Genomic DNA, 27,393 nt, shown 5'->3' on the forward strand with positions numbered 1-27,393 from the left:
TTTATATAAAAAAAAGGGTTAGAGGACATACACACTGCTATATGCATATAAAATACCTGAATGGATAGCTAAGAGGTGATAACACTGCTTGTTTCTCAGTTCAACTGGAGTATTAGGCAACAGAGTTGGAGGAAAATTTATTTTGTATGGTAGGCAAATAGTGCTCTGCCTCTTCATCCCCATGTCAAACATGTCCATGTCCGAATTCCTTGGAAAATGTGATTACTACACATGGCAATACTTTGCAGATGCAATTAAAAATATTGCGATGGGGAGATTATCCTGAATTATCCATGTGAGCCCATTAAAATCCTAAGGGCTCTTATAAAAAGGAGGCAGGAAGATCACTGTTAGAGGACATGGATCTTTACTGGAAGATTTGTAGATACTATGCTCCTGGTGTTGAAAATGAAGGAGCCAGGAGCTAAAAAATGTAGATAACTTCTAGGAAATGAAACAAGCCAGGAAAATAAACCTGCCAACACCTTGATTATAGTGAGACTCATTTTTGCACCTCAGACCTCCAGAAATATAAGAAAATGAATCTGTAATTTTAAGTTACTAAATCTATAAATCTATATGAATTCTTCTACGGCAGTAATAAAAAATACACTTTTCACAACCACTTTTTTTAAGAAGCCATGTGCATATGATGTTATTCAAAAAATGGTTGTTATACAAGGTTGATATTCATTAATATTTTTTACTTTTATTAAGTTTCGGGAGCAAGTTTCCATTACCAGAAAGCTGATTTTTTTGTTACAGCTAACATTCACAGGGGTGAGCCTTACAGCACAAAATTCCTGCTATCAAGGAATTTGTAGGCAGTCATTAGTGTTTAATGGCCAGATATTATAGGAATAAATATAATAAATCAATGGAGGATAATGTCACACTTTTCAGTGGTTTATAACCTAGCTAGGGAAAAAAAAAAACCCTAAAAGCACACTTAAATTTAATAACAAGTTTATGTGATAGAGGTGTATATCAATGAATGTTTTGCATCATTGCACAAACCAAACTTAAAACTACTAGGAACAGAATAAAGAAAACCATAGAAACTAGACAGAATAAAGAAATATTGAGTGGGATGGCTTAACTGAAAGATTCTTCATGTAGTTACATTAGTTTGATCTTACAAAAGATATGAACTTGGGGCTGGGGATGTGGCTCAAGCGGGTAGCACACTCGCCTGGCATGCGCAGGGTGCTGGGTTCCATCCTCAGCACCATATAAAAATAAAAAAAGATGTTGTGTCCACCGAAAACTAAAAAAACAAATATTAAAAAATTCTCTCTCTTAAAAAAAAAAAGATATGAACTTGCACAACTCTAGGAAAGAGTCAGAATATAAATGAACAAAGTAACAAAAGTGAACAATAAAAGCTGTGCTGTCACTATTTACTTTTATTACTAAAGTTCATAACAATACTAACATTTACTAAGTGCCAGTATAGGGCTAAGTACTTTATATTTATTTTCACAACATTTTTATGAGGCAGAAACTATTGCCATCCTAATTTAACAGAGTTAAATAATTTCCTGAAAAATCACAGGTGTCAAGCATTCTGAGGTGAAGCCACATTCTGAGCTGTACTGACAGGAGAAGCACTGATGTTATCAAGAAAAATGGCAGGGCCAGAAATATACCAAAGAAAATATATTTATATGCCACTTTTTTTTCACGTCTATACCAAGGCAATATATTTCTATATACTGGCAAACTGAAGTTCTAATTGTCAAAGTTAACAATTCAAATGCTAATCAACCTCATAGCTACCACACAATGACATGTAATTGCTTTAATGTTCATTCTGAAAAATTATAAAGGATTGGAAATAGATAAACATGTTAGCAAACAGGCTGAATTTACACAAATACACACTATCTAAAGCAAAAGGATAACAGATAAGACAGACAAAAGTGACTGACACAAAAAAGGCAAGAAGGAACAAAGAAAGGACAAAAAAAAAAAAAAAAAAAACACTGTGGCCAGAATATAACTTTTCACGAGTATAAAATTTTTAAATTGTTCTTTTATTAAAAACTAATTGGATAATGTATACGTTCCTTACTTATTAATGTATATAAAACATGTTCCTATTTAGAAATGAATCTCAAGAACACAGCTAGCGGAAAACATACTGTTGTGGAACATAAACACAGGTAGTACCTGTAAAGAAAGTAAAAAATAAAATTATAAAATCTACATGCTCTTTACTTCTAAGGGGTTCCTGAATGTTATAGGTTCGTGGAAAGGAACACGAAAATGAGTGAGAGAGTTCCTTATGTTCTTCACCTTTACACCTAATCGTGTTTTGTGAATACTCACAAATATCTACTGAAGTTTTTAACAAAAACAAAACAGCTTCTGGGCCCTAAGGAAGGGCAGGCGCTGGGGACGGGAAAGGGTGGCTAAGTTAGGAGAGGCGACTAAGCTCAGGGCAGAGAAGAGGGGTGGCGGGTCCACTCCTGTCCAACACACAGCAGCTACAATACAAAGGCGCAGGAAGCGACGAGGAAGGAGCGGGACACCAGGCAGAGTGGGAGGAAAGCCTACTAACACTGTGACAGGGGCGCGGAGCCTGGACGCCTCTCCGGGCCAGCTCCCCGGGCTCCCTCACTCTAAGTAATCACTAGCTTCCTCCCCCGCCCCATTGTGCCACACCGGAGACTTCCAGGGAACAGACCCACAGGGCTCAGGAAACTGGGAGGGGGCCCACCATGGTGACGTGCAGGAGGCCGCGGAGAGCCTTGGCACTCCAGATCCCTCAATCACTAACCACAGCCGCAGCAGCACACGCGGATACTCCAGGCTGAACACACGTGGGATCCCGGGAGCTGTGGGGGATGGACCGGAAGAGGAAGGGCGGGTGCGTTCCTCTAAAACGTCCCCGGAAACTGAGACCTAGTCTTTTCCGCCCGTGCTTAACTTTCAAATTCTAGCAGAGTGAACAGCCCTCCCCGGTGCCCGCGGGGCAGGCCGCTTGTGGTGGGTGGGTGACAGTGGCCAGGCGCTCATCCCCACGCCGTGGATTTCAAGACGGTTCCCCTTACTAAGTGGACTCCGCATCCCAGAGGCTGGACCCCTCTCAGGAGGCGTTGGCCCGCGCCCCAGCTCTGCAAATGCCTGGCCTTGTGGGAGGCGTCCAGCCTCTGGGACGCCATGGAAGTTGTTCCCTGGGCTGGGTTACCTTGGGCAAAGCTTTCTCCACCTGATTCCTGGTTTATTCCCACAAAGCCTCAAACCTACCTCATATTCAAGGCCCCTTCCAGCCCAGTTTTAACGTTTTCTGCCACCATGTTACAATTCCATAGACAATAAGTTCACGGAATAAACATTTATGGAATGCCTACTGTATGCCACACATTGAGGATATTCTGTCAGTGTTCCTGCCCTCAGTTCATATTCTGATTGGGCATAAAGGAGAAGAAGTAGAAGGAAAAGAGGAGGAAGAAGAGAAAGGAAAATAAGAAAAAAAGAATGAGAGGAGACCCAATTCACTAAGATCAAATTTGAAACAACTGAAATCGATTCAGATTTATGTAAACATAAGATGATCTTATATGCAAATGTATGCCATTCAGTTTCAAATTTGGTAAAGAGGAGCAATTCTAACAAAAATATATGACCTATCAAAACCAACACAAAAGAGTAGAAAACTTAAGTAGTACCATAATCAAATATCTTTCCACATTAAAATTTGAAGCCTAGCTTTTTGGGTTTTTTTTGGGGGGGCAGGGGGAGATGTAGGGGATTGAACTCAGGGACACTAAACCACTGAGCCACATCCCCAGCCCTATTTTGTTATTTTATTTAGAAGCAGGGTCTCATTGAATTACTTAGCTAGCGCCTGACTTTTGCTGAGCCTCCTCAGCAGCTGGGATTACAGGCCTGCGCCACCGCACCCGGCATTTTTTTTAGATCTTACAAACACTCATGAATCAGAATTGAAGAGCATTTTCTTAATAAGATAGGATTATAAATAGTAATGAGCATTCTTTTGTTCCTGACCTCAAAGAGCAAACTTATTGAACTACATTGGAAAACAGTTCACCATTATCTAGATATTTAAAATGTCTACAATCTGTAGAGTATACATATTTCCACATATATAACCTAGAAGAACTCCAACACACGCCTCTCAGAATATACATACAAGGATAGCAACATTGTTCACAATGGCAGTGTCCTCTTTAGCCATGCTGTTCATAACAGCCCAGACTGAAATAAAAACTAATTGTTCATTAACAGAAGACTTGAAACATATATCATAGTAAATTTTATATAGCAAAAAGTGAACAAATTACAGCTATTTTAAACCATGGATAAATTTTTAACCATAATATAAAGAAGTATACAGAAATATATATGTAAGTATAATTCCATTCATATAAAAATAAATTATACTACATTTTTGCTGAGACTTTAATAGATAAACAGCAGTATTTCTTAACCTAGGTGGTGGTTAGTTTTATGTTTGTTTTATAATTATTCCTTACATTCCATATTATATTTTATACACACTTTATGTTTGCAAGTGGATACCCAAATCTGTGGATGCTTAAGTCTCTTATATAAAATGGCAAAGTATTTGTATATAATCTACCCACATCTTCCCATATGTTTTAAATATTCTGTAGGTGGGCTTATAATTTCTAATACAATATAAATTCTATGTAAATAGTATTGTTTAGGGAACAAGAAGAAAAAGTTCACAGACACAATTTTTCCTAACATTCTCCATCTGAAGTTGTTTGAACCCCAGATGCAGAATCTGTTTTTAAACCCAAATACAATATTTCTTTGTTTCTTGATTCCAGTATCACTATTGTAAAATCTCAATTTTGTTTAATTTTTGTTCCTTTGAGAATGGTTTAATTTTCTTTGAGGAATCACTTAATAATTTATATTGTTATAGCCCTTCTTCAGTTGCACTAAATGTGTTTAGGTTTGGATATTTTCTTACATATCTTTGGCACTCTCTGGCTTCTTTCAATTTCTTCATAGAATTTGAATTATATGAATAGTGATCAGTCCACCCTCCCTTTATTTTAGTGCTTCTTTCCCATTTTCCATCTCTTTTATTTTTTCCCCAGCTCTCTATTTTTTTGCTGCCCTGGTGAGGGTTAATAATTAGATCTTCTGGTTTACTATTTGCTTCTTTGATGCAATCATCTTGACAATATCTCACCTATTGTCATCTTCATTTCACCTACTTCATTTTAAAAAGTATTTTTAGTTGTAGATGGACACAATACCTTTATTTTATTTAATTATCTTTATGTGGTACTGAGGCTCGGACCCAGGGCCTCACCTGTGCTAGGCAAGCGCTCTACCACTGAGCTCCATGCCCAACCCATCAGTTTCATTTTAAAATTTAATGCTTATTCTTGTTTTTTAAAGTAATCCCACATCCCTTTGCTGTGATATCAATATCACCTTAACTCTTCTGGATATATATTATACTTATTTTGAATTATTGTCCATCTGTTCCAACAATTACTTCACGTAGTACATATGATCCATTTTTAAAGCCTTTCTGTAGTAGTAGTACTCCTCAGGGATATATTTTCTTTGGACCTGCAGCATAAAATTTATTTCACTGATGAAACTGGCTGTCATGTGTGTTGGAAAAATGCTCAGAGTCACCCATCTGTATCCTTCTTGGAGAATTTAAGAAAAACAAAAAGTTTAAATTTCTGAGGAGAGAGCATCAGGGGGACAGAAGAACCTCTGCTGACAGGAGAGCTGGAGGCAGGAGCCTGCAAGGGCATCCTTCATAAGGCTCAACTGTCATCAGCCCCTTAGGGCTGCCTCCCCGTGTGCAGCTTTGGTGGAACCTCACAACACTGGGAGGTTGCAGTGTTTCCCACTCCAGAGTCCTAGAGACCAGAGCTAAAAGTGCAACCTCTTCAGATCCTCCAGAGCAGCCATGGACGCCCTCCTACTCTGCAACTGAGACATGCCCCTGCTCCCTCCTCCCCATCACTCCCCTCCTCCTGTCTTCCCCGGGGTGTCTCACAATTGCAATTTACTTCCAAATCTTTGCCTTCCTGTTCCTGTAGTTTTTCAGGGTTGATTTTGGAGAAGTCTGTTTTACTTTATCATTTTATTCTACTTATTTTTAGAAGTTGTGATTATTTTGATAAAATTAGCTTTTTGTCAGATATGATGTAAATTAGTAAGTTTTCTTTTGACCTGTTTGTGACTCCTCCTGCCCCACAGGGGAGAAATTGTAAAATGTCTATCAACAGGGAACTAATTGACACATAAATGAATTTAAAGATGGTCCCTGTATATTGGTCCTATGTATATTTCACAGCAGGCAGGGACCTGTTAACTCAAAAGCCTGCCAGTGCCAAACTCAAAGTTGTACACATCCAATTATTTTAAATATAGCACAAAAGTAGTTTCTTAGCTATTTAGAGCCTGCCTGTTTTAAAAAACCTGAGAAATTGCACCTAACATCTACCAGTCATAGATACCAATGTAATACAATTGCTGTTCCTGGGCAGGGGGGTTGTCCTAGCCTCCCTACCTGCTGCTGAGTGGCATCGTTTAGACACTGTCTCCCATCCTCCAGATCCCTCTCTGATTCTCCTCTCTCCCCCTTCTGGGTAATGACCTCTACACACTTGCCTTTGAAGTTTCCATGCTGGGAGCGAGTGCCCCACATCCTCTTCCTCAACACACAAGTCTGTCAAAGGTTCTCCCGAAAGAACTGTGTGCTAGTGCCACCTTGTGGTCACATCTTTTTTTTTGATCATCTAATCCTTTGAACTCACTGCACAATTTAAATACTTCACACACACACACACAAATTGCCTACTGCTGTTTTTAAAGCTGGGATCTAAATGTACCCATAATAAAATATGCTGTAGACTTAAATAGAAAACTAATAATTATAAATTATTTGGTATAATAAATCCTACTTACAATAAAATGTGGAACAAAAATATGTGTAGGTGCTAATTCATGCACAAAAAATAGCTAGAAGGAATCAAAATGGCTTTATAGTTTATTAGAATAGGATCATGGTAGGGAGAACTCAGGAGATGACTTCATTCTATTCTTCCACTGTATTTGAATTTTTCAAAGCAATATATTTCATAACTTTTTTCCAACAAAAAAGATTAAGAAAAGCTGAATTTGATCATTAAAGTGGACAAAGATTGTGATACATTAGAGAAAAATTAATGCATACCAAACACACAGGAGTTGCTGATTGAAATGAGCCTACAAGTGTTTATGTATCTTTTAACAAAATGTCGATCTAGGTGTATTGGCACTTGACTATAATCCCAGAAACTGGAGGAGGATCACAAGTTAGAAGCCAGCCTGGGCAATTTAGCAAGATTCTGTCTCCAAATAAAAATTTTAAAAGGGCTGGGGATGTAGCTAAGTGGTAGAGTGCCCCTAAATTCAATCCCCAGTATCAGGAGAAGGGAAGGGGAAAAGGAAGCTTTGAAGTAGAAAGAAGGAAGTTTCGGTTATTGTTAAGAACTTATTTTTGAATTTGATTTTAGGATAGCTTATCATAATCCTCTTATATGTAGTAATATAAAAAAGCAATAAAAATGGAGTTTACTAATTTTTTTGTACACTTGTCACACTTAAAGGGAGTTATATGCCTAGTAGTCCATGTATCTTTAGTTAGATTTATGAATAAGGGATACATTTTTCTGAAAAAAGATAGAGGGTGTTTTTGTTTTTCCTTTTTGTTTGGGGAGGTTTTCATTTGTTTAATTTGGGTTTTTTTTTTCTTTTCTTTTCTTTTTTTTTTTTTTTTGTACCAGGAATTGAACCCAGGGTTCTCAACCACTGAGCCCCATCCCCAGCCTGTTTTATATTTTATTTTGAGACAGGGTTTTGTAAAGTTGCTTAGGGCCTCACTAAATTGATGAGGCTGGCTTTGAACTCAGGATTCTCCTGCCTCAGCCTCCTGATCCACCCCTGGGATTACAGGCATGTGCCACCATGCCCAGTTTGGAGAGTTTTTGATAGTAATACAAACATTATGTGAATCCTCCCTGTTACTGGTTGAATTGTTTTCTCCCAAATTCATGTTGAAATCCTAATCTCCAGTACCTCAGAATGTGACCTTATTTGAAAATAGGATCACGGCAGTTGTAACGAGTAAAGATGGAGAAGTAAAGATGAAGTCCTACGGGAGAAGGGTGGCCCCTAATCCAATATAGCTGGTATCTTTGTAAAAACAACTTTGGACTCATCCATACATAGGGATAACCCTCTGGTGAAGACTGTAGTTATACTTGGGTGGCAGGGGAATTATGTCTCCCCTAAAAGTGAAAATGGAATCTTAACCTCTAATACCTTACAATGGGATCTTATTCGGAGGTCTCTACAGAAGTATTTATAGGGTCTTTACAGAGATAATTAAGTCAAAGTGAAGTTATTAGGGTATGTCCCAATCTAATATAGCTAGTGTCCTTATTTTATAAAATGGAGCTTTATGCACAGAGGGGAGGGAAGCTGGTGTGAAGACAGGGAAAAGCCAGTCAGCCATCCACATGACAAGGAGCGATCCCGGGCCTGAATCCTTCCCTCAGCTCTCGGGAGGAACCAACCCTATCAACATATCCATGTTTTACTTTCAGCATCCAGATCTGTTGGTTAAGCCATCCAATTTTGTGGCAGATTTAGAAAAGTAGTGCACCCACTAAAGCAAATCCACTTCTTTTCTTGCTTCTTGTCATCAACTTTGTCAAATAATTCCACTTGCTTTTATTAAATTTAATGTTTGGTACTGTCCTTTAAAAAAAACGTATGGAGCTAACAATACAAATAATTTCCCAACATAGTCCTTTAATAGCTGACTTAGGCACAATTTTGATAGCTTCATTCCTCCTACCGTTATTTTTCCCCTAACTCCATTTATTTTTCCTAACACTGCCGAAACAATTTTTCAAAATACGATTATGATCAAGACACTCAAATGATAAAAATTTTTCCATTGTACCTTGCCCTCAAGCCAAAAGCAAGAGAACAAAACAAAACATCAAAATAACCCACTTAGCTCTGTTTAAGTCTTTTTCAAATCCGTCTTTCTGCTTTCCCTGATCACTGTTTCTCGGCAAGTCTTCCCTTCCTTTGAGAATAAAAATTCTCTTTCCACTTTCATAACTTTGCTCACTGACTTCCTCTCATATTTATTTTATCCAAAATTTTGCCCATTAGGTTAAAGATTCCCTGTTCTACTGCAACTTCTGGTCACTGGCTGGTCACTTGTTTCTCTGCCCTCTATACTTGATGCCCAGAGGCACTTACTGTAATCCTGTGTGCCCACCTTGTCTTTCTGATCCAAGTCCACCATCTAGAGGGTGGCAAACATCTCTGACTCCTCTGTAGAGCACTGCATAAAGTTTAGCATTCAGTGAAGAAATGAATCAATTAATACCATTTGATGGAAATAATTGCTTGGTTTCTAAAACATCCTTTGGTGATAAACTATTTTGGACCTGAAAACACTATGTGTGTTACAAGGTTATGTGTCAACACAGCAGAACCAAAAGCTAAAGATTAAAATAACAAGCGGTAGAGCTAGTGAATTGTCCACCAGTATTGGTTTTTTCTTTCTACGTAGCACACATAAGCTCTTACTCTAAGTCTTAACAGACCAATGGCAGATTGCTACAATTCCCAATCTCTCTTAATGCTGGGTGTAGCTAGGCAAGTGAGTTCTTACCCGTGAGAAATGAGAAGGGTAGCCTGAGATTTCTGGGTCACATCCTGAAAAAGAAATGGATTGGTCTCTTGAATTCTCTCTTCATTCCTTCCTGTGGTGAGTCAACTGGATGGGATGGTTTCTGGTTTCAACTTCACGCATGAGAGCAACACCTGAGTCAATTAATGGGCACCAAGATGGAAAGCATCTGGAACTTTGTAAAACCCTGTTGAGCAGAGATGCTTGACAAGACAGGACCTCCTACCACCCTCTAAACAATTTTGTGACAGAGAACTAATCTTAAATTCTTATTAAGTCACTGCCATTCCTTTTTTCTCATCATTTTGTTACCGCAGCCACATAATATGAAAAATATACTGTAGTATAGTAACAAATGCTAAACATTTATTCCAAACAAAAATGCTGGGAATAACCTTCCTCAGGCACTATTCTCAATAGTTACTTTGATTTATTTGATTGAATTGCAATGGAGCATAATAGCCAGTGTTTATAATGATGACCATTAGTCATCAAAGAAAAGGTTAATGCGTCCACATAACCTTTATAAAAAGAAAGGTAGTTATCTGATATGTTTTTGAGGGTTTAATTTAAAATCATTCAAATTCAAAAGGTTTTCTTGTGCTTAACAGAGCAACATTAAATCTCTCTGGAAAATTTAACCATAACAATGGCTGTTTCTCATACTTCTTAACAATTAAGATTTTATTAGGAGAACATCTTTTTGAATTACATAAGAAATGTAATTAACAATGGATACAATTAGGAATTCAAACTTCACAGTCTTCTGAAGTAAGAGAGGTCATGCCAGCATGTGAATCAGAGGGGTGCTAGTCAGTAAGGAGTGTAGCAGGCTGAGCTGTCATTATCTGGAGAGTCCATGCCCTGTACAGATATTAACATTCAAAACATTGGGAATGACTATTCTGAGGTTATGATGAGTAACTGGAATAACCTTTCTCTTCTAGCCATGAACAGATAGAAAACTAGATAAAATAAGCAAAAACAAGATAACAGTTTCCACACATTGGAAAAGAGGCAGCACAGGGCTGTGATCCCCAGAGAGGAAAAAGCAATGCGGAAAAACATGTTATTTGTCTGACTCTTCTCCTAGAGGCATATTGCAGAGAGTCCTACAGGGAAGAGTATCTGACAGAGAACTGTTGAGATACAGGAGCAGAGACTAGAGCTCAGGAGGCTGAGCTGAAGACAGAATGTATGCAAGGAGGTAACTGCCTAGACACAGATCTGCAGAAATTGTAGAAAGGATACCCTTGCACAAAGCACACGTCTACAAGGCCAGGCAAATGACTACTCAGAAGCAGGAATATCTAAGCACTTCCCAGAGCTCATGAAGGGCAGAGACATGAAAGTCTGAAAACCAGAGTAGAGGGTGCTTGTTGAATACTCAGGACATTTGGTGGACAAGCTGGAGAGGTTATGCTTTTGTGGTTCAACCAACCTAACACGGGAGAAAAAGCTTACTCTAGATTTTCCTTAACAGATTTAGCATTTTTAAAAAGACAAATTTGCCTACCAGAACAAAGTTCAACTTTCCTTAAAAGAATGCAATACAACTAAATTCAGCATCCCTAAATAATGTTGAGGATTTAAAAAAAATACTAAATATTGCAAAAAGCAAGGCAGTGTCACTCATTATCAAAAGCAAAAGTAGTCGAAGAAACAGACTTAGAGGGATAAATGATAGACTTAGCAAACAAAGACTTTTCAAAAGCTTTTTAAACGATGCTAGAAGGATTCAATGAAAATATTAAGAGTAGAGAAAGATTTAAAGAATAATCGCATGACATTTCTAGAGATTAAAAGTATAATATTTGAGGGCTGGGGATATAGCTCAGTTGCTGTAGTGTTTGCCTCAAATGTATAAGGCCCTGAGTTCAATCCCTGGCACCGCAAAAAAAAAAAAAAGTACAATACTTTAAATAAAATTTTCAATGAATGGTATTCACATCAGACTAGACACTGCAGAAGAAAATATCAGTGAACTCAAAGACAGCAATAGAAAGTATCCAACCTGAAGATCAGGAAAGGAGAAGATTGACAAACAAAAGAAGAAACAAAGCTCAGAAACAGAAAGCAGATTGATATGCCCTAGTGTAGCGAGTAATTGAAAGCAAAAAGCATAATGGAATGTCCTGGAATAACAGAAGTCTTAAAAAATATATTTTTTGTGTGTGGTGGTAGTTAAATAGGCACAAAAGTTCAAATTCATTAATTTGTTGATTAAATGGGTTGCTGTTATTCATATAATTGTTTTAATCTATAATTCAATGAATCTGATAAAATTGTTTTAGTTAAAATGAACTCTCTATTGAGGACTGAATTTGATCTGAGAGTGGGAAAAGGTTAGGTAGGACACACACAAGTACTCATCCAATGTTTAATGCAAGGAATAGGAGTGCCTAGTCAAAAAGGGTGTATAAAATAAATAAAATGTATATTTGAAGTAGATAATACTGACTCACATTCAGTAATACAGTATAAATCCAAGGCTTTGGATTTTTTAAAAAATTAATAGTTGCTATTATTTTTCATTATCTTTAAAAATAAGACATGTTTGTAGTGATATATTTCAGGATTATTATCAGGGCAGGAAGAGAGGAATTTTCTTCACCAAATGTCATGAAGCTCTATGAGAAAATGTACTGAAATATTGTTTTTACATTTATACTTTACTTAACCAACTAGGCCTGACAATAGGTGAATATGATAGAGTATTTGAGTTCCTCATATACATGATATCCATGTACCAAGTGTAAAGATTTTAGTTTTCCAAGAGATAAGTCAGTGTACCAACAACAGCAGCAATGATTAAAATATAACAAAAAAGGTTAGAGTTGTAGGCACATGGATGGAATAAGACATCAAAAATAAAAATACTAAGAAAACTATACTCCCTTGTGTACCATCCATTTTATTCTGAACTTTTAAATCATTGTTTCTTTTTTCCCTGATCATAGAATTAAACAAGCTTAAATGATTCATTTTGTATTTAGTAGGAATGCTTTCAATTACAGATTATATAAATTCACCCTAAATAGTTATAAAACCACAAAGACATTTGCTATTTTCTTGGCAAGAATTCTGGAAATACTGGTCCTAAGGTGAGTTATGAATCCACAAAGTTTTGAAGTATCCCAATCTTCTATCCTTCCATACAAACTTTTGTTCTTGAGTTTGTTGAATTAAATTAATACCTCTAACATCACATACTGTAAAGGTAGAGGTGGTAGAGGTAGTGATGGTGGGTGGTAGGAGGGGATCAAAAGAAGACAACACAATTCTTTATTCACTCCTCTTTATCAGGAAGACAAACTTGACATTCCTCATAGAAACAGAAAAGGCAGTCATGAAATTCATCTGGAAAAATAAGAGAACCAGAATAGCTAAAATAATCCTTAGCAAGAAGAGTGAAGCAGGTGGCATCACAATACCTACCAGACCTTAAACTGTACTACAGAGCAATAATAACAAAAACAGCATGGTATTGGCACCAAAATAGACTTGTAAACCAATGATACAGAATAGAGGAAACAGAGACAAACCCATATAAATACTATTATCTCATATTATACAAAGGCACCAAAAACATATTTTGGAGAAAGGATAGCCTCTTCAACAAATGGTGTTAGGAAAACTGGAGATCCATATACAACAAAATGAAATTAATCCCCTATATCTCACCATACACGTAACTCAGTTCAAGTTGGATCAATGACCTAGGAATTAAACCGGATATCCTGCACCTAATAGAGAGAAAAAGGTAGGCCCAAATCTCCATCATGTCATATTAGGCCCCAACTTCATTAATAAGACTCCTAAAGCACAAGAATTAAAATCAAGAATTAATTAATGGGATGTATTCAAACTAAAAAGCTTCTTCTCAGCAAAAGAAACAATCAGTGAAGTGAATAGAGAGCCTACAGAGGAGAGAGAGAGAGAGAGAGAGAGAGAGAGAGAGAGAGAGAGAGAGAGAGAATTTTAATATTTATTTTTTTAGTTATCGGCGGACATAACATCTTTGTTTGTATGTGGTGCTGTGGATTGAACCCCAGGCCGCACGCATGCCAGGCGAGAGTGCTACCGCTTGAGCCACATCCCCAGCCCGGGAGCAAATTTTTAACACTTACACATCAGAGAGATATATAATCTCTAGGATATATAAAGAACTCAAAAATCTTAACACCAAAAAAAAGAAAAAAAAAAGAAAAACCAATCAAAAAAATGGGCCAAGAAACTGAACAGACACTTCTCAGAAGATGATATACAATCAATCAACAAATATATGAAAAAATTTTCAGCATCTTTAGCAATTAGAGAAATGCAAATCAAAAATACTATAAGTTTTCATCTCGCTCCATACAGAATGGCACCTATTAAGAATACAAACAACAATAAGTATTAGCAAGGATGTAGGGAAAAGGCACACTCTTACATTGCTGGTGGGACTGCATATTGGTACACCAATCTGGAAAGAAAGTAGCATGGAGATTTCTTGGAAAACTGGGATGGAACCACCATTTGATTCAGCTATCCCATTCCTATGTTTATACCCCAAAGACTTAAAAATAGCCTACTAAAGGGAAAGAGGCACATCAATGTTTATAGTAATACAATTCACAAAAGCTAAATTGTGGAACCAACCTAGATACTCTACAGTAGATGAATGGATAAAGAAAATGTGCTATATATACACAATGGAATATTACTCAGCATTAAAAGAGAATAAAATCATGTTATTTGCAGGTAAATGGATACAGTTGAAGAATATAATGCTAAGTAAAGTAAACCAATCACCCCAAAACAAATGCTGAATGTTTTCTCTGATATAAAGATGGGGGTAGGGGCAGGGAGCATGAAGGAATAGACAAACTTTAGATAGGGGAAGGAGGGGAATGGAGGGGGCATGGGGGTGGAAAGATGGTGGAATGACATGGACATAATTATCCTAAGTACATGTATGAAAACACGAATGGTGTGACTTTTCTTTGTGTACAACCAGAGAAATGAAAAAAAGTGCTCTATTTGTAATATGAATTGAATTGCATTCTGCTGTCATATATAACAAATTAGAATAAATAAAATGAAAAAGAAATCATTCTAATGCAAAGCAGACTTCTTCTTACATCTTATTTTTTAAAATATTTTTATTAGTTGTAGATGGACACAATATATTTATTTTTATGTGGTGATGAGAATTGAACCCAGGGCCTCACACCTGCGAGGCAAGCACTCTTCCACAGAGCTACCGCCCCAGCCCTGCTTATTATGTCTTATTGACTAAACTGGAATTGACCTCCATTACTAGCAAAAGGAAATGGTATTGTGATGCTCATCTTAGATCAATTATATTTATCCTCTAAAGCTGGGAGGTAGATCTAGTCTTCTAAATACCTTGCTACAACTTCTCTATCTCCCTTCACCCCACCCCCAAATAGGATTTTTTAGACTATAGAAAAAGTAGGACAGGACTAATACTAACATCTGCTATAATTTTCAAAGTGATAATCCAGATGGGTATTGCCCATTTCCTCACTTTAGTGCCTTACAGAAGAATATAAATATATATATTTGGTACCAAGAATTGAACCCAAGGATGCTTAACTACTAAACCACATCCCCAGCCTTTTTGTATTTTTTTGAGACAGGGTCTCACCAAGGTGCTTAGGGGCTTGCTAAATTGCTGAGGCTGGTCTTTTAACTTGCAATCTTCCTGCCTCAGCCTTTTGAGCCTCTAGGATTACAGGCAGGTGCCACCACACCCCTCCTTACACAAGGATCATAACTTCACTTGATCCATACTCTGGCTACCAAGCCAACCAAACTCAAACAATGGAAGGAAAAAAATGAATCTAGCATTTGTGACTTTTTTATACTTCTCTTTTAACAAAACTCTATAGTTAAGATAAGATGTAAGTCAAACTTCAGTGTTCCCAACCTGTAAATACTACTCACCCTCGCATAGTGAAAATGTATGTTTTCACAAATAGAGTAAAGCTCCTGGGTAATCAGTAATTGTGTGCTCCATTTCCTCTATTGTAGCTCAGTAGAAATCGCACTTAACAAATCCTGCTGTTTATATTTTCTCCTCCATAGGTACTTACTTGTATTAGTGATCCTGCAGGGTTTTATTTTCATGGGAAATGTACACCACAAAAATGAATACTTCTGCATAAGAGGAGAAAAAATTACAGTGAAAATTTTAAGCAAAGGTAGAACAAGAAATTTGTTAGAGTTGTTGTTTAAACTGACTTTTAAAATCAGAACTCAAAACGGGCAGCCTGGTCTGTTTTATTTGTCCAACAAAACGTTCACAGTTTTTTTTCAGTTCTGAAAGCCTTTCAGTGGGGCTGGTCCCCTCCTGTTTGCTACAGGCCCCTCCAACCCTCTTATACTTTCCCTCACATTCATGGGCCACCATTCTCGAAAGCCCAGTAGGCACTTGAATTTGCTAATCCCTACCTCTTACAGATAAACCAAAATTAATGTGAATAATTTTCCTATTTGCCCAAAACTTTTAATTGGACTTGAAAATGAGTTGCACAATTAAAATAATATACTCTTCTCCAAGACAAGTAGGTTTTTGGCATGCTGCCTTAATTTTTTTTGGCTGGACTTTTGTCAGTAATAGCCCTTTCTAAATAAGTGAAACACAAAGTGGTATTGTGTATTTGATTTACTTGATTAAGTTGTGCTCATGGCCACATGAGGCAATTTTGCATTATCAAATTATCTGTAATTTATACTTATAATTTTTATTTATGTTGAAGCACATTTAAAAGACCAAAATACTTAAAGAAAATAATAACTCAAATGTATATAGATCTCTCTATATATACATATAACTTTCCAGATTTCCCTTTCAAAAGTATCAGAACATTTTATAAATACTTCACAAAAAGTTATTTTCTATAGTATGAAATATCCACACAGTCTCACAGAATGACAGAGAGAAATTAAGACTCCTTATTTAGGGTATTAAATCTCTAATATCATATTTTTTCTTCACAAAAAATAAACTTTAAGTAATGCTAAAAATGTTTTACTTTAGCAAATAGTTGAATAATGCTTTCAATGAGTGGAAGAACTTGGGCCCTTGAAAAGGAATGTTAAGTAGTTCCTAATTCTCCTGTCCATTTTTCATGTGGACACTGCCTCCTAGATCATTTTTAAACTATCATATTTAGGTTGTGTGGATTAGAGCTCTCTTCTGCCAAAATAACGGTGAGCCACCTGTGTTTCTATTTACTGCTTTCCTGCCAAATCTCCAGTCCCCCTATAAAAGTAGTTTGCTTTTATGATGCTGTGATTATTTTTTTCCCTCTAATGTCTATATTATTTACTCCCAGTCCTAGTCTGGTCTGCTTGCATTTTCTGTCCATTTATTTGCCTAAAAAGATAAGCCAACGTTAATTTGCAAAGGACATGGGGAGTGATGAATATAAGATAATCTTTTAAGGATTCGTCCATCTCCAACATTTGTTCACCAAGCTTTAAAAACATTAGTGTCATACCATTACTGTTTATTTTGATATATTTCCTTAAAAAGGTCTGTCCTTAAAATTAGAGGCTGGGGTTGGGGCTCAGTTGGTAGAGCGTTTGCCTTGCATGTGTGGGGCACTGGGTTCGATCCTCAGCACCACATAAAAACAAATAAATAAAATAAAGGTATTGTGTCTGTCTACAAGTAAAAAAAAATTTTTTAAAGAAAATGATAGAGCTACTTGAAATGGCAAAATAAAAGTCTAAAATATTTTTCTGAATTATAAGAGACAGAACAAAGTAGCAAGACCTTCTGAGTAAGTTGTTTACAACCCTGAGGAAGCCTTAAAATTCTCCGAGGAGCTTTCAAAATTACGGATGCCTAGATTCATCTCCAGAAATTCTGATTTAATTGGTTTGGAGTGCAGCCTGGACATGAGATTTTTATAAAGTCTCCCAGATGATTTTAAAGTACAATCAATGTTGAGAACCACTGGTCCATCTCCAGATTGTCAGCTCCCATTAACCATAATATCTATTCTTTAACCTTAATCTTGATTTTAATCAATTGGTACATTTTTAAAACATAGTCTCTCAAACTTTAGTTCCAGAAATTTAAATTATATTTGTCTGAGGTGGAACTCAGGCAGTTTTTTCTTTTAAGTGTTATAATTTTAATGTGAAGTTAAGGTTAAGAATTTAAGAATTATTGCTCAAGAACCAAGATGTTCAACACTGCAACATGGAGTTGACAGTATGATATACTGTCATTATTTTCATTTTTTTTTTTTGATGGCAAGCTATAACCTTTGCTTGCTAGAAGAGTTCAATGGCACAAATTCAGTTTTGTAACTAATCTTCTTTAGAAAATTATTTGTAGTAACAGCTGTTTTAAAAGGTAAACTGAGACACATTAAAACATTTAAGAGTTTATTTGTGCATTTGGCAATTCATAGGTCAGAGCACTCTAGACCCCCAGCAGTTTGAGGATCTGCCAAAGGGGCCCAAAAGGAGGCTTTTATATCGTGGATGCAGAAGCAAGGCAAAGGAAAATTTGGGTAAAGTAAAGCAGTGTTGGACTCACTGGAGCACAAAGACCCTACTTAGAGGTTAGTTGGCAGTTACTGACTGGTGAAGCTGGCTTCACTGTACTGTTTACACTGAAATGGGTTTTGATCTGCTCAGGTAGGAACCCAGAGAGCTGGAGCTGACGCGGCCAATGGCCTCCTACTGAATTATTCTAACACAATAATAGTTCTTCAGGATTCAGTGGGAAAATTGCAGGACTGGACATTCTCCCAGTGAGTGGTTTTGGATTTGTTCGGCTGTAACTCTTGGTCTATTTAGTCACTGTATTTTTGCTGTGACAGCTGATATTCAGAATTTTTAGTCGCTCTGAGACAGTCTCTGCTGGGCGCCTGCCACCTCCAGGAGATTCAAAGCGACTTGGGATGTTTTCAGTTTACTCTTCTTATTTAAATGAATGAAAATGGCTCCAATATAGCGCACAATCCCCCGAATAGCTTTCTATAACACACAGATCCGAGGATGTCCTTTTGCAAATTTAGATCATTGGAAAGTATGAAAAAGGCTTAGTTATTTTAAATAACGTTGAGCCAGCAAGCGAGATGCATGGACTGACCACGCCATTGAGTGCGAATGGCAGAGGGCGCATGTGTGGCACCGCCCTTGGGCGGGCCTGGCGGGGCCTGGGGGGCCGAGCGCCCCCCTGTGGTCACGTGAGAGAACCGCCCGGGCGCGCTCCCGCGACCTTCGCTCCGGGGAACTGTAGAGCCATGGCCAACGACGCCAAGCCCGACGCCGAGACGCTACAGGTGCTGCAGGACATGGCCCACCGCCTGCGAATCCAGTCCATCAGGGCCACGTGTGCCTGCAGCTCCGGGCACCCCACGTCGTGCTGTAGTGCCGCGGAGATCATGTCCGCGCTCTTCTTCCACGCCATGAGGTACAAACGGACCGATCCGGAGCACCGCGACAACGACCGGTTTGTCCTCTCCAAGGGCCACGCGGCTCCAATCCTCTAAGCCGCTTGGGCCGAGATAGGCGACATCCGTGAATCCGACTTGCTGAGCTTGAGGAAAATCCACTGCGACTTGGAAGGACACCCCACGACTCGACTCTCGTTTGTTGACGTGGCAACAGGGTCCCTGGGGCAAGGACTAGGCGCTGCCTGTGGAATGGCGTACACGGGCAAGTACTTCGACAAGGCCAGCTACCAGGTGTTCTGCCTCATGGGAGATGGCGAATCCTCGGAAGGCTCTGTCTGGGAGGCTTTGGCTTTTGCTTCCCACTACAATTTGGACAATCTCGTGGCAGTCTTCGACGTGAACCGCTTGGGACAAAGTGGCACTGCCCCCCTGGAGCACTGTACAGACATCTATCAGAATCGCTGTGAAGCCTTTGGGTGGAATACCTACCTAGTGGATGGTCATGATGTGGAGGCCTTGTGCCATGCATTTTGGCAAGCAGCTCAAGTGAAGAACAAACCTACTGCTGTCATCGCCAAGACCTTCAAGGGTCGAGGTATTCCAAACATTGAGGATGCAGAAAATTGGCATGGAAAGCCAATGCCAAAAGAGAGAGCAGATGCAATTATCCAGTTAATTGAGAGTCAGATACAGACCAACAGGAATCTCATGCCCCAGCCCCCTGTGGAAGACTCACCTCAGATCAGCATCACTAATATAAAAATGACCTCTCTGCCTACTTACAAAGCTGGTGACAAGATAGCTACTCGAAAAGCATGTGGTTTGGCTCTGGCTAAGCTAGGCCATGCACATGAAAGAGTTATTGTTCTGGATGGTGACACAAAGAACTCCACCTTTTCTGAGATATTCAAGAAAGAACACCCTGAGCGTTTCATAGAGTGTTTTATTGCTGAGCAAAACATGGTTAGTGTGGCACTGGGCTGTGCCACACGTGGTCGTACCATTGCCTTTGCTAGTACCTTTGCTGCCTTTTTGACCCGAGCATTTGATCAGATCCGAATGGGAGCCATCTCCCAAACTGATATCAACCTCATTGGTTCTCACTGTGGAGTATCCGTTGGTGAAGCTGGACCATCTCAGATGGCCCTAGAAGACCTAGCCATGTTTCGAAGTATTCCCAATTGCACCATTTTCTATCCAAGTGATGCTATATCAACAGAGCATGCTGTTTATCTGGCTGCCAATACCAAGGGCATGTGCTTCATTAGAACCACCCGACCAGAAACTGCAGTCATTTATACTGCACAAGAAAATTTTGAGATTGGACAGGCCAAGGTAGCCCGCCACAGTGTTAATGACAAGGTTACAGTTATTGGAGCTGGAGTTACTCTACACGAAGCCTTAGCAGCTGCTGATGATCTTTCTCAACAAGGTATTTCTATCCGTGTCATTGACCCATTTACTATTAAACCCCTGGATACAGCCACTATTATTTCCAGTGCAAAAGCCACAGGTGGCAGGGTTATCACAGTAGAAGATCACTACAGAGAAGGTGGTATTGGAGAAGCAGTCTGTGCAGCTGTCTCCAGGGAGCCTGACATCCTTGTGATCAGCTGGCAGTGACAGAAGTGCCTCGAAGTGGGAAACCCAGTGAATTGCTGGACATGTTTGGAATCAGTGCCAAACAAATCATAGAGGCTGTGAAATATACTTTAATGAGCTAAAATAGCTCATTTTTTAACAAATCTGTTGACTTTGGTCTTAAAACACTGGTGGTTTTATAGTGAATTTATACTTGTTACAAAACCATCTATACAGTTGTACTGGTTTTAAAAAAGTAAAGCCACTTAACACAATTACTAATTCCAAAACTCAAGTTATTGAACTTTCTGTTAAACTCTAATATGTAAATGTCTATCTCGTTTTTAAATCTTTAAAGTGAGTCATAAACATTTTAAGATGTAGAATAGTAAATAAAGCAACCACTTAATATAAAGTTGATAAGACTACAAATAATTGACTGGGCTGGATATGAATCTAGAGGTAACTGCTTCTTAAAAATGTATAATTTCCTTATAAATTAAGAAAATGTGAATTTTAGATTTTAATAGCCCAGATTATAAAGCAAACTTGAACTTTCATAAAATGCCATCACCATGCTGTGCCTGAAGTTTCCCAGATGATATTTTACTGAAGTTTCCTTGGAATTTCCTTTGAAGTTCATCTCCACTCTACAGTTTAAGACAGAAGAGCAGCAGCAAAATCTCTTATGATGCATCACGTGTTTGTGGTGAATACTGTGTAAAGAAATGAAAACAACTATTTCCAGTATGTATGCTACGTGCACTTTTTTGTGTGTGAAAATTCAGAAATGTTTCACTTTTTTGTGATTAAACCAGATTGCTAATTTTATTATATTTATCTATATAATAAAGTGTTTTAAAATAAACTACATTATTTGGTTTCTGTTGTATATATGTGACTTGGTTTCTCATAAAACTATAATTCAGGAACACACTTTTAGAGGTTATGTCACCCAGTGTCAAACCTTGAGAAAGGTTGGGGCTAGAGAAAAATCACTAGAAAACAATGGATAAACTGAAAAGTCATCTCTTAGGCAGATTTCTCACTTTTAGCTGTGATGCATAAATCATACACTTGGAATATGAGAAGTACCAGTGCAGTAAATTAAAAATGAACCCTGGAATCCATATTAAAGTTACTGAGAGTATGTCTATGTCAGGTAGTTTGTTTAATTTTGTTGCCCTCATTAAAGTCCTCATTAAGTTCTTTGGAGGTATCACCAGTTTTTCTTGGCAATGGTTATAGGTGTGATAGAAAATATGATTTCTTGGGAATTAGAAAAATCAGAGCCTAAGTAATTCTGCTACTGTCCTCTTTCTATGAGCTAGTTTTCTCTTTTGTAAAATGATCATGATGAAGTGTTTGTATAAGATTTAAAATTTAATTTGAAAAAAGTTGACATAGGAACATTTTAGAAATTTGGAAAATGCAAATATGCAAAAAAATTATCTCACACTTTATCAAAAAATTAAAAATAAATGTATTTGCCTGTATGTGATGGATTTTCCAATAGAGTCATTTGAATTTAGTAAAGTCAAATATCCCATTTATTCGTGAGTTGTATGCTAATAAATGATAAGTCTCTATCCTTAAATTTTTTATATCTTTAATGATTCAATGTTAAGTAAACTAGGTAAAATATTGATTAAATAAATAGCTTTAATGTTTAATAAAATTTTATTAAATTTAATAAAATAGCTTGTTATAATTTGGAGATGCATCAGAGGACAGTCTTCTGCTTTTGTTAGTTGTAACATGAGTGTGGGTATGCAAAATGATCTGTTTTCAACCAAAAAAGGTATAAAAGGTTTATATCTTTTAGTAGTGACAGTAGATCAAGAATTTTTTTGTAATGGTTTGTAGAATCTTAGATACCACCAGAAATTATATTTTTTTATAGTAGCATAGGGAGGCCCTTAAGAATCCGTACTGTAAAGTTTCTGTTTCCATAGGGTTTTGATCCTTGGCTATCAGATCTAGAAAGAAGAGAAAGGGGGTGAGACTTATCATGTGTCTATAATTCTTCAAGTAAGATGAAACTATGTCAATTTTGTTATAGTGAATGTTTTATGGCCTTGAATCTATCCTGAGATCTCTTACATGTCTAGGGAAATCTTAGGAGAGAATCATCCTGGCTGATACTAACCCTGTGCTGCTAAAGCTTGTGAAGATGTAGTTTTGATGAACAATGGGATTGCTGGTTCAACTCTGGTCTTCGGTTCATTGTTTTGCCAAGGTCTTTTAGATTATCAAGAGAGCCTGATGATATTCCAGAGACAGGTGTGACACCACAGTGTCCTTGCTTACATTGTGGTAATAAAGGCCAGCTGACAGCATCTGAGAATTGATACTGATCATTCAGATGGTAAATGGCTCCCAGGTCATTTCCTTATTTCTGTTACTGTCAGAGAGAGGAATCAGGACAGTAAAGTTTTATTTCACTTTACTTTTTTAATAAATTTTATTTAATAAAAGTTCAGTTGAAGGCTCTATTTAGTAAGAAATTAACTTTTTAGAGATAAAGACTCAATGCTTCTGATTTTAAAATTAATGAAAAGTAATGTTAGGTCATGCATGAGGTTTAGTTACCCCAAAGTTTACTGAACTGTACTGGAATTACTAAATTCTCCAGGACCTAATCAGAGTCATTCTGGTTTGAAGTGTTGAGATGTATTGATCTATTTTGGTGGCCTTTACTATTATGTAAGGGAGGCCCTGGGACATCACTGAAATAGGAAAGAATGTCGTGTTCTAGAAAGAAACCATCTCCTCTTTTCCTTAGGAGAGGAGAGGGAACACTGAACTAATTGCTTTCACTGACACTGGTGGGAGAGGTGTTCCCTAAGAAAACTGTTTATAAGGCATGAGGTTAATGGCAAGAAGGGAAGATAGGCATTTCATTGCCAGGTTGGATGCTGACTTGGACACGGACTTGCTTCCCTTTCTGTAGAGTTAGCTGTTGAAATAGGAAGGTTGGCAAATACTGCCAACAGGCAAAATGTGCCTCACTTGTATTTGCAAGCTAAGAATAATTGAAAAAAAATTGAAGAGTACTTTTTCATGATGTGAAAATTATGTGAAATTTAAATTTCAGTGTACATGAATAAATTTATTTTATAATATACCCCTGTTCATTCCATTGTGTATTGACTGGGGCTGTTTCAGAGCTACAATGACAGCATCAAGTAGTTGTGACAAACACCATACAGTCTTCAAAGTCTAAAATATTAATTATCTGACTTTCACATTAAATGTTTGTAAACTCTGGAGTAGAGCACTGGGAAGAGATGAGAATGATGGTATAAGCCTGTGGTGGAGATAAAGACCCCTTCACCCTTAATGTTGTCTCCAATTTTATAAGACTTTCAGTCATCAAAACAGCATCATTCTATTTAAGCTTATCACATAATGTTTAAAGCTGCAAACTCAAAAGTTCTCCCTTTCTCCACAGCTGCTCAAGTAAATGTTGAGGGGCATTCTTTCCTTCGAATTCTTTCCTCTAACCCTCTTCCCAATAGTTTATCCAAATATACTACTGTCACCTCTCTGTTGAACACCACTTCTGGTTAATGTTATAAACTCAACAAGGCGTAAGGTCAACTGATCCCAAATCAAAGATTTGATAGCACTCTTTGAGCTGGGGTTCCCTTCTAAGAGGGATCAGACTTTTCTTTTATTCCCAAATGCAGACAGAATCGTAGGATTTCTCAGATAGACGCCCCCCTCTCTCCCCTGCACAGCAGTCTCTGGTAAACCTGTGACATCTAATCTTGTTAACACTTTGTAGTCTAATACAGAGGCGGCCTTCAAGCCTGAACCTGAAGAAAGAGAGATTGGAGAAGGAGAGATTGAGAAAGAATGAGGACAGAGCCAGAGACAAAATACACCCTTCAAAGGCATGCTCCTGTTGACCTACTTTCTCCAACTGGGGCCCACCTTCTAAAGTTTCCAGTACCTCTCAATAGAGCCACCAGCTGGGGACCAAGCCTTTAACACATGCACCTTTGGGAGACATTCCAGATGGAACCCCTTGCCTCACTGCACCAGTGCTCTTTCTCACAAACCAGGTGTGTACAGGTGGAGGTGTGTGCCTGCCGTACTGGACTATTTGTCAATTCTTGTGTCTATGCTACTCTCTTAATTATCATCACTTCATAATATCCAATCATTTTAAGACCCCCGTTTCTTCCACTTTTTGTTCTTTTTCAAGATTGCTTCTCTTATTCCCCATCCTTTAATTTCAATATAAATTTTAGAAATACTGACAGTTTCCACGTATTCAGTTGCTTCTTGATGCAATGACAAATGGATTTATATTTCTTCTTAATAATGTGATTTAAAGAGGTCATGTTATTAAAATTCATTGGGGAAGTTAAGCTGAAGATATTTCATTAAAGGAATTTTAGCAAGCTAAGTTTGGTTCTCATAGTCCTGAAGACTTCTCAACTTGTGTGCATGCATGAAAGATTCTGAATCTATTTGCAGATCCTTCAACCCATGTTTTTGTTCATAAAATCGATCTGCCTGGGAATACCACTGTGATCCTTTCCAATATTCTCTTTCATAGTATTCTTTTCTACTTTTCAAAAGAAAGACATACTTCTCACCCACCCTTAATGTCATCATCCAGTGATGAGATCATAAAAGTGACAAGCAAATGAACTTTTCAGAATATTGGTTCTGAAAAACCCCTAATGAAGTCACTATGAACTGTCAGTGAATCATTGCGTTTTTCCTCGTCTTACTCCTAATTTTGGTAAGGTAAAGCCTGAAATTAGACAGCAGCTTCAACCCATATGAGCATGTCCTTAATTCAAGGTATATTGTAGATAGAGTGATGGCCAGGATGACCATTTTTATTTAACCAGTTATTTCCTCTCATCTCTGAACTGATAAATTTTTTTGCTGATAGTCAGGATAGCAAAGCAAAGAACAGCAGTTAAGAAATACTGAAGATATATTAGTTTTCTGGCCATCAAACTCTGACAAGTCTTTGTGTCATATTTACCTATGAATTTTAGCAATGGGATATTCAAGACTTATGGAAAGTGTATTCAGTCTTCTCATAAAGAGAAGAAGCCTGCTAAAGACTCTCATTCACTTGAACCTATTGTTAGAATTAAAGTTTGCATGATATTGCAGATGAAGTTGAAAGTTCCATGTTTATTTTTGACAAACCAATAGATTATTTTTTTTTCTCTACTATTTGTTTAGATACACTTGAGACATATTTTTTCATGACATGTGACAAAAATTTCTGAATACTGCACAGCTATGTTATACATGCTCTCATTTGGGTATAAGATTCTCATATGTTGTAAATGATGGACTGTTTTTTTTTTTTATCACCAACACTCCTGGTTATTTGCAATGATACACATTCTTAACACATAACTTACTGAATCTAGATTGACTTAATTTCAGTTTGTTGTGGATTTTGCTGTATGAATTGAGCATTTAAGAGATAATTATTAATACACCATTGTAAACCTTAATTTACTTTTGGCCCAATATGTTCTCTTACTTTTGATGATAATTCCACAAATTAGATAAAAATTGCTCTCTTAATATCAAAAATCTTAAGTGCAGGTACAGGTCAAAATGTACTCCTGCTGCAATCTAGGACAATCTGGGACATGGTGCCCTAAACTTTACAGAACCCACTTCTTTTAGTCAGAATTCATTTATCCCTCTCAGATTTGTGTATCATACTAATGCTATTGGACATATTAAAAATATGATAGAACAATTTTATTGTAAAAGATAGATTAATAATAAGACAAAAAGCTATATCCTTAAATAATAATAAAAATCAGATATAACCTTAAATTTTCTGGAGACATGGAAAGAAAATAATTTAAAGATCACTGGTTTAATTAAACAGGGTCCATTTGTACTAGGTGGAGCTACAAACCTAAGGGATGAATTCAGCTCTTAAAGGCCATCCTATGTTAGCCCCAATTTTTTCTTTGTCCCCCCACAGCATTGGATTTGAATTGAAACACCTACACCAACTGCATCCTCTTCATCTCCACCACCCTCACTACCTTAAAACTGTTTCCCACACTTTATTTGTGCCAGACTTCTAAAGAGATTTTAACTTGCTATTTATGTGTCAATTTGTAAGGACATCATACCAATAAAGAGTATGTGGCTTTTTAATGATAAAAGGTACAAGCTCAATTTGTTAGAAACTATAAAATTTTACTGAAGACCCAAAAATGAGACCTGACTAAAGGTGTCAAGACACATTGTGAGGGCTGGGGATGTGGCTCAAGCAGGTAGCACGCTCGCCTGGCATGCGTGCGGCCTGGGTTCGATCCTCAGCACCACATACAAATAAAGATGTTGTCCGCTGGAAAAAAAAAAAAAAAACTTAAAAAAAAAAGACACATTGTGATCCAGGGTGGAAAAGTTCAAAGTCTTAAAATCATCAATATTTCTCAAAGGGAAATAGAATGAGTCAGATGGAATATCAAAATGTGGGGAGGGGAGTGGGAAATGTAGGGCAGGGTGATTAGGGTGAGGAGAAAAGAGATGGGTTCTAAATTTTATATGATAGGATAAGGGTCTGAACATTGCCAAGACATTTCCATAAAGAAAAATATGAGGGTTAACTATGTAGTTTCAGGGGCTCAATACAAAATAAAA

The 27,393-nt window shown here is 37.5% G+C and overlaps 1 protein-coding gene and 1 long non-coding RNA gene across 3 annotated transcripts in view; both read left to right on the forward strand.

Moving 5' to 3' along the window:
• Positions 1 to 27,393, forward strand: part of LOC308631121 — a 1,170,527-nt gene that overhangs the window by 284,782 nt on the left and 858,352 nt on the right. The gene's annotated exons all lie outside the window — the stretch shown is intronic.
• Positions 19,030 to 20,781, forward strand: LOC308631178 (transketolase-like protein 2; the record flags this gene model as incomplete). Its single annotated transcript, XM_081262172.1, is given in 2 exon segments — positions 19,030 to 19,251; positions 19,255 to 20,781. Coding segments are annotated over 2 exon segments (1,722 nt in total). The 5' UTR covers positions 19,030 to 19,056.

Source organism: Spermophilus citellus (genome assembly GCF_964194105.1).
Source record: "Spermophilus citellus genome assembly, chromosome: 11".
NCBI lineage: Eukaryota > Metazoa > Chordata > Mammalia > Rodentia > Sciuridae > Spermophilus > Spermophilus citellus.